General features: G+C 39.9%; 1 protein-coding gene across 1 annotated transcript; it reads left to right on the plus strand.

Annotated features, from left to right (window-relative positions):
* The first annotated feature begins 2,091 nt into the window (after positions 1-2,091).
* On the plus strand, positions 2,092-8,598 carry LOC123979920 (thyroglobulin-like). Its single transcript, XM_046064028.1, has 9 exons — positions 2,092-2,154; positions 2,299-2,605; positions 4,176-4,367; positions 4,570-4,761; positions 6,239-6,355; positions 6,429-6,511; positions 6,836-6,970; positions 7,337-7,442; positions 8,189-8,598. The coding sequence occupies exons 1-9, from the start codon at positions 2,092-2,094 to the stop codon at positions 8,254-8,256; spliced, it is 1,263 nt and encodes a 420-aa protein (XP_045919984.1). The 3' UTR covers positions 8,257-8,598.

Here is an 8,598-nt window from a genome sequence, read left to right on the forward strand (position 1 = left end):
GCAAACGGTGGAAACTTTGCTCTTGTTCCCTTCGCAGAAATTGCAAAACTTCCTCCTGGTGCCTCTGCCTTGGTCCCCACTTGTGTCTAGGATTTCCTCTGGTTGCTGCTGTGCCACCATGGCTGCATCTTTTCCAGTGCCTCCAAAAACAGCATCCTTTGAAAGGTTTTGCGCTGATTCCAAGATGGATACACTGAAATTCACAGGATGTACCTGTTGAACGTGGACACATCCATCCAAGGTTATGGAACAGAGCCATCAGCAACTGAAGTGTTCTTCATTAGATGAAGGTGTCGACAACCTGCAAAAGAAAAAAAAAAAAAGACCAAAATTAATAACTGATACGAATATTCCTTCTCATCATACAAAATTTATGGTGTTAATGTTTGTTAATGTCAAGCCCTAGTTTTAAAGCGCCTTAGCCACTTTTGCATGGTGAAACAGCACAGGTGAAATTCAGGACAAGGAGGCATAACATTACATTACATTCAGAGTCAACCAAGTCAAAATTCAACGCTAAAATGTATTTTTGTTTATGAAGTCAATTGTCTGTCATAAGGGGAAAACACACAATGACTGTGTTGCATGTAACAGTCTGTAAATCTGTTGCAGACAATTTATTTTATTAATTTCATCAGTGCAGTGTGTGTTAACGACGCAGGCAGAGACAACAGGGGGTAACAGAGAGGCAGGCCGGCACAGAGACAGACACACACAAGTACACCGACCAGCAAAATAAACATGGCCGACAGACAGAACGTGACATGTTCAAAGACATTCAAAATGCTTTTCATTTATTTGTAAATTAATGTATTCACAGACAGTTTTATTTTTGCAAAACATTTTCATGAGTTTAAAAATCTTTATCCGTGAAAGGTATTTTACATTTATAGATTACAAATTTACACACTGATTGTTGATCTTTTCACACAATTAATATTGAGATAAATCATTCAACATGAAAGGGAAATAAAAGTATCACACTTAAAACCTATATGCAGCCTGCTTTTGATCACCTTATGTCTAGATTTTATTAAATATCTGACCATTTTATAATGTAACGTCCAGTACGACAGGCAGAAAATTTGAGACTTTTTCCCCCCACAGTAATCTGACAAATATTGAGCTATATACGTAGCTGGCTAATTAGATCAGTTCTCTCCACAGCTCTGGGATCAGCTGGTCATCTTACTAATATGAAAGTCATGGTGACAGGACAGAATGTCTTGATATTTGCGTTTTATTATGTGTTTATAACAATATGATGATATAACAAAAGCTGTCTTGAGTGTTGCCATTCAAAACACGTGGTAACTTAATATTTCTTTCTTCATCTAAAACACAGAGACACAGAGGAGACTGGTTTTCATCAAGGGCTCCAGTTTCAGATTTTGGTTCACCGGAAACACAAAACAAGAGAAACACACAAATCTACAGCCGTGGGTCGTCTTGTCTGTTCATTTTAAGAAGTAGACTAATTTATCGTTTATTGGGACCTTATTTTCTTTGAAGAGAGATTTCAGATTTTTTAATAAAGGTGGCATCAGTTACTCACTGGTTATAAATAAATTGATAACCAGTTGGCAGTGTGGGAAACAGGTTACTTATTAGCATTTAAATTAGATATTTGGACTAGTCACAAAAATATAAGGGATTAATTTTGTGTTGTATGTGCTGGATCATATGTAATCCAGCCAGCTCAAAGAGGTCTCAGTGTTTTATGTGCAAAAATAGTCTATAACCCAGATCTGCACAATACAAGGTTGTAAAGAAAGAGCAAGTTTAGAAGGTACAAACAGACAAGATCATCTGGGAAGCAAAGATACAATGAGTTACTGCAAACAATGAAATGAAAAGGCCATAATGAAATTATGTAACATAAAACTAATCCTGATTACAACGGTCTGAAAGAGAACAAGTCTATACACAAGGGCTTCTCTGCTGATATACAGTAAATAAATATGGTAAAGAGAAAGCAATATCCACCTCTGCAGCTCTGGTGTGTCGCTCTGCTGAAAAGGGTCATTGTTAGTGTAAAAATAGGGGTGCAGCCGTGGGAAATGGAATAATGACACAGGAGAAAGGTCAGCGATGAGGATAAAAGGCAGAGAGGCAGCAGAGGCATCCTCAACACACCTGCTGATCCTGAAACAGGTGAGTCTGCTTTGGGATTGTTTCCTGAAAATTCCTGATATTATTACTTTATTTAATTAAAGTGTGTTTAAGAGTGATATCTTTTAGAGAAATCCAGTATGTGTCAGACAGTTTCTAACTTTTTTGCTCCTGTGTTTTGGCAAGCTGCACTTCATCTCCACCATCACCATGAAGTCACTCAGTGTGTCTATCGCACTCTGCACCCTTCTGAGCCTGAGCCGAGCCAGCCCTGTCTTTTACACCACCAACAAGACAGAGAGCCTCTGCGAAAGCATGTCTCAGCAAAGCAATATCGCTGTCGGAAGGTTCGTCCCGCAGTGCGACGACAATGGGAACTTCCTTCCGCAGCAGTGCTGGGCGTCGACCGGGTACTGCTGGTGCGTCAATGTCATCACCGGAGTAGAGATACCGAACACTAGGACACCACCGGGTAGCACACCTTTTACCTGTGGTGAGTGATGAGGTGTATGTGTGTGTCGCATTTAGATGTTTGTTGTAGTTTTCTGAACAAGATTATGAATGCAGCACTTTCCGTGTACTTTGTGGGCAACGGATTATTGTTTTGAAGTGAAAATAACAACAACAAAAAATGGCTTTTTTCCCAATTATCATTAGTAAATAGGGAAAGGAAAGAAATGATAAATGCATCCATCCATCGTCAACCGTTTATCCTGCCTACAGGGTCCCTGGGGGCTGGAGCCAATCCCAGAGGTTGAGAGGTTGCCTGGATTGGTCCATCACAGGGCCACACATAGACAGACAACCACTCACCAAATAACCTAGCCTGCATGTCTTTGGTGGGAGGAAGCCGGAGCACCCGAAGAGAGCCCATGCGTACACGGGGAGAACATGCAAACTCCACACAGAAACTGAACCCTCGACCTTCTTGCTATGAGGCAACTGTGCTAACCACTGCACCACCGCGCTGCCCGAAGCCCAATGCAAAATTGAGGAATATGACTATAGCCTACACTCCTATTTGAATTTCCGATTTCCATCTATAAACACATCAAAGAAACTCGGATAACGAGATTGTTGTTCGTTTTCCGTTTTTTAATATCAAAACAAGAAACGGTTTGTTTCCCGTTTTTTGTTTACCTATTTAGCCTACTAATGGTAATTGGGAAACGAGGCATTTTTCGTTGTTTTTTTCATTTCAAAACGAAAACCCTTTGGCCACAAAGTACACGGACCCAGCACTTTGACTTTTAATGGAATATAATTAATTGTGTGGTACTTTTTCTAGTTTTACCTACTTATAAAAGCTCAATACACAAATGATCTTTGTCCAACCAAGCAGGAAGCTTCCTGTCAGCAACTGATGCAACTGAACACGGAAGTCCCTTGAACCTGCTTTCTACTGAACAGCCAGTAGGGGGCGACTCTTCTGGTTGCAAAAAAAAGTCCAGCTACTTCTCATCTGAATTATTACCTCACTGAAAACTTTCCTGATGAGTTTATGGTCTCAATCGCCAGTTTTAAGACTTCTTCAATACAATATGATGTTCATTTAGTAAATTATTATAGTCCCATTTAGAGAAAAATAGACAATAAAGCAGAGTATACTTTAGGGAGGGATTATCTGTAATTGACAAGTCGTTACCATGGCAACCTGTCAGTCAGTATAGAGTGACTTGTATCCACGGCACTGTGTAAATATAACCAGCGCCGTTGAAAAAGCGTATTTGTTGAGTTGGCTGTTCGACTGTTGTTTGCTAGACAAAGTTATCAGCCCTGTTAAAATGACAGTTAATGTGAATTACAGATGCACCTAGCTAAGCAAGCTAGCTAGCTCCACACATGGCCATTTGCTCCACCGTCTCATCCAAATATGGTCACGTGCTGCTGGTTGCAAAAAATCAACATGGCGGCAGCCTATCAGCCAAACTCATGGCTTCAAATCGGCAGTCCACAAACCAAGGGGTGACGTCACGATGACTACGTCCACTTCTTTAATACAGTCTATGTGTCCAACTGAGGTTACTTATTGTGTTGAAAGTATAGTTCTTGTTTATACAAAGGCCTCTGCAAGCGTGAGAGGAAGCACAGCTACAACACTATCGGAGGGTTTGTCCCGAAGTGTGATGGTAACGGGAATTTTCTCCCGCAGCAGTGCTCAGGGTCGACCGGGTACTGCTGGTGCGTCAATGTCTTCACTGGAGTGGAAATACCGAACACCAGGACACCACCGGGGACCCCACCTGTTACCTGTGGTAAGTTATGACGTGTGTGTCACATTAAAATGTTTGTTGAAATTTTCTGAAAATGAAGATGTGAATGCAAGACTCTCACTTGTAATGGAGTATTTTTTATAGTGTATTATTGCCACTTTAACAGGCAATACACAAACGCATCTTTGTTCAAATGAGGTTACTTATTGAGTTGAAAACACAGATTTTTCTTGTTTATCCACAGGCCTCTGCCAGCATGAGAGGGAGCACAGCAAAATGATTATTGGAAGATTCGTCCCGAAGTGTGATGATAACGAGAATTTCCTCCCGCAGCAGTGCTCAGGGTCGACCGGGTACTGCTGGTGCGTCAATGTCTTTACTGGAGTGGAAATACCGAACACTAGGACACCACCTGGGATCCCACCTGTAAACTGTGGTGAGTTATGACGTGTGGTGTAATTGGTTATGCGAAGGTGACGTAGACGTCCCAGGGGGCTTTTGGAAAACGCATGTTTATAAAGATACACTGACCTGGTAATTTTGCATATTGCCAGAAACGATATCTTGTTGTGTCACATTTACATGTTTGCTGTAGTTTTCTATGAAGACATGAAGATTTTGTTGAATATGCATTATTACAAATGAAACAATCCAACAGGATATAAAGTATTAAATTGATGCATCGTCTTGCTCCTGAATCTTCCATAGTTGTGAAACTGACTTCTGGTTACTGTAAAAGTTGTAGCATTTGATTCACATTCACATTTTTGTATTCATCAAACTCAACACTACACTTATTATTTCAATGTTTTGTACAGGTAGGGCTGCAAAATGTTTGCCAAAATGATAGTAATGTATTGCATAAATAATGACATCACAATGATTTTTTCAGAATTATTACCACAAGAGTTTATCTAAACTTAAGCAAATTTTAAATGGAGTTTGGTGCCATCTGGTGGAAGTGTGAAGAATGGGACTGTAGTAACAATGCACAGCATCATCGCAATTTAACAGGGATTGTTTGTTTTTTCTACAAATAATTATGCTTCAGCCACATAAATAGGGCATTATTTATTATTTATTTACATTATAATTAGAAGTTTAGCTTCAAATGTACAAACCTTTAAATCAACATTAGAAATAAAATTAGGCAAACACAATGTTCACACAGTTTAATAAATACTGCTGGATCAAAATGGTGATTTGAGTCACTTAAAGGTCACTAAAATAGTTTTTGTGTAGACCCTGAAATCCACTGCTCCAAGGCAGGGCTCTATGTGACCATTTCACTCACATATGTCCCTAAAAACAGATAAAATACGGAAAATATGATGGACAAGATCACTTCTATCACCCCCGCCCACCCCTGCTGCTAATCGATCATAGAAAACATAGTTCGACTAGCCACCTGGAGCACAGGGAGAAATCCTGTTGGGCCAGTGTCTCCGTTGGGCCTCTTGAGCTGCCCGTTATGCAAAAACTGTGAAAATAGGGTCAAGACAAGCAGCTTTTGGGTTTGGCTTGCTGGACATTATGGAGATTTGGGAAGACTGGTGGTAAAAAAGTTTTTATCTAACGTGTTACTTTCTGAACCACGACCGGGCAGGCCAAAATAACCCTTTCAATATTGAGGAGTGATACAAGCTCAGTACTTAGCATGATCCTCATTGTTTTGTTGAAATCTGATCGGCTCAATGGCGCCGTTCAAAGGAGTTTACTCTCCAGGTTTGTGTGACACGTGCGACAGAGACGGTGAATTTGGCAAAGAAAAAGAAATGGTACACAAAGTACAAAAAGAGGCAGCGAAATGTGGCAAATTTATTTATTATTTATACAAACAACAGTTGTGTTGTCAAACAAAAACAACATCCTTCTATAAGCGAGGAATCTGTGTTTGTCTGTATGTCTATTAGCTGTTCAGCTCAGTGGAGGTGATGAAGAGAGACATGATGGTGACGATGACCACAGTCATGTTGATGAGGATGGAGAGAAGGACGACGAGGAGGAACACCGAGGAGAAAGAGAAGAAGGTACAGGGGCAGTGTGCAGTAATTATTTATTAATAAACTCTTACTTGATACCTGAACACTTTTCACTGTGTAGAGCCCTGCGCCGAGGGCTGGTCACGCTTTGGAAGACGGTGTTTCGTCTTCATCAACAGCCGGAAGACGTGGCTTGAAGCTGAGGTAAGGAATGATGGAGGTCAGGCAGTTGGTTTTCCCTGGCTGCACCAAGTTGGAACCACACTTTTGCCTAGTCTCAAGGCATTTTTCTTTGCAAATGCCTAGACCAGGCAAAATCAGTTTTAATTCTCCGCCCCTGCAGTCACCTGCAGCTCACGTTAGACTATCAAGTCGACGAAAGTCAGCCGCCGGCATCTCAAACGCACCTAATGTTAAGTCCTCTAGCATCCCCTAGAATCTGCAATGTGCATTTCACAAAATGAAAGTGTTGTGACAGAGCAAGTGACATGAATTAGCTGCTCATACTCTTTGTCTTGTCACCAACAGAGTTACTGCCTGTTTGAAGACGCCAACCTGGCATCAATCCACAGCTATGAGGAGAATCACTTCATCCAATCTTTGACCAGAGCAGATTCTTTCGTCTTCCCTGAAACCTGGATTGGTGGCTTTGATGCCATACACGTATGGAAATCTTTTGGTTTAGTCGATATCATTAGCTTACCCTGTACACTTCTAGATTCTCTTACTGCATTTTTTAATATACCCAAATCCCAAAATTTTCTCCCAACTCAACTGTCAGCTAGAGACCAACTAATATTGGTTGATCTGATAACAACATTGATATTTGAGAATTATTATTTTCTGAAAATTAAAAAAACAAGTTATTGTAAACCTAAAAACTACAAAATAAAAATCAAGTAATTTGCAAGTGTTGGAACAAAATAAAGTAGTGCACCTTCAAAGTATTAATGGGTGATCATAATTAATAAGCTAAATCATTCTACTAATTACTGATGTATGTATATCATTGCGTCTTTCTATCCATAGGACTCTCATTGGTTGTGGAGTGACGGTTCCAAGTTTAACTACCAAGACTGGAACAAGGAGGATAAAGAGGAGGAAAATGAACACTGTCTCAAGATGAATGACGGATGTAATAAATTACACACATACACACACAAACTTTTAATTTTCAACCTATTTCACTATTTCAACCCTGGAAAATATCAACCTAACTCCAAGTGTTGTAAAATAAGTTTGGATTGGCTTTCACGTGGTAATAATATTCTATGAGAATATACTTTGTTTTCCAAACTTAAGAAACAACTGAGCCAGTCACATTCTTTGTGGGAGGTAATCAACAAGCTGCTCTGATTTCTAAATCACGGATCATAACTTCTACCACAGCACAAATTAAACATCTCAATTAGCTCATTCTTTTCTAATAGAGGTGAATATATCATACAGTATTAGTAGTCACAACCTGCGAGAAACTTGCTTTACCGGTTAGCGGATGGCGATTAGCTATGATCATAAGCTCTGTCCAAAGCCACCTATTTTGCTTCATGTTGTCGTCTGTTAAATACCTGTTAAAGAAAACACTAGAAACATAAAAAAAAACCATCTCAAACTGGGAGCACGATTGCTAATGGTTCTAGTGGACAGAATCACCCAGTCTTATTTGGAAAAAGGCAAGTAATATACAATTAGACTGGAACCAGAATTAATCAAAGGCAAAATAAAGCATCTCAAAAAGTGGTTTTGTGTTGCTTCTGCCTCCCATGCCCTAGGTCGCAAGTTGTGCATTACTATCTTCGGGGCTGATTATGTACATTTTCTTTGTAGTTGCAGCTTGAAATTCTTGAAATCAAGTGTTTGTGTCTTTTTTCCATATTGCAGATGAGTTGAAGTGGGAACCTGAGTCTTGCAATGATACTCTCCCTTTTGTTTGTGCCAAGAAGATCTGAACCCAGACTTGACAGTCAAAAACATCTGACAAAGTCCTCAGTCCTACACACGCTGGATCCAACAGTTCTCTCCCTGCTTTCTTTCCTTGACTTTGTTACATATTATACAAGCATTGCTTTTAGAGTTTTGTTTTGTTTGCAAAGATATGTCAATCCTAGATATGCTTCAAGTCTAGTCAATCCACCTGCAACGAATTGTTCCAGATCTTTCCATCTTTCACTCTGATTCTGGGCCAACCAGTCTTGTGCCACTTGTGTCATATCTGGGTCAGCATATTATCTCTTCTTCCACTATGCTGCAAGAATTTGAATTCTAATATCAATAAAACAATCCACATCTGA

Source organism: Micropterus dolomieu, linkage group LG12, assembly GCF_021292245.1.
Source record: "Micropterus dolomieu isolate WLL.071019.BEF.003 ecotype Adirondacks linkage group LG12, ASM2129224v1, whole genome shotgun sequence".
Taxonomy (NCBI): domain Eukaryota; kingdom Metazoa; phylum Chordata; class Actinopteri; order Centrarchiformes; family Centrarchidae; genus Micropterus; species Micropterus dolomieu.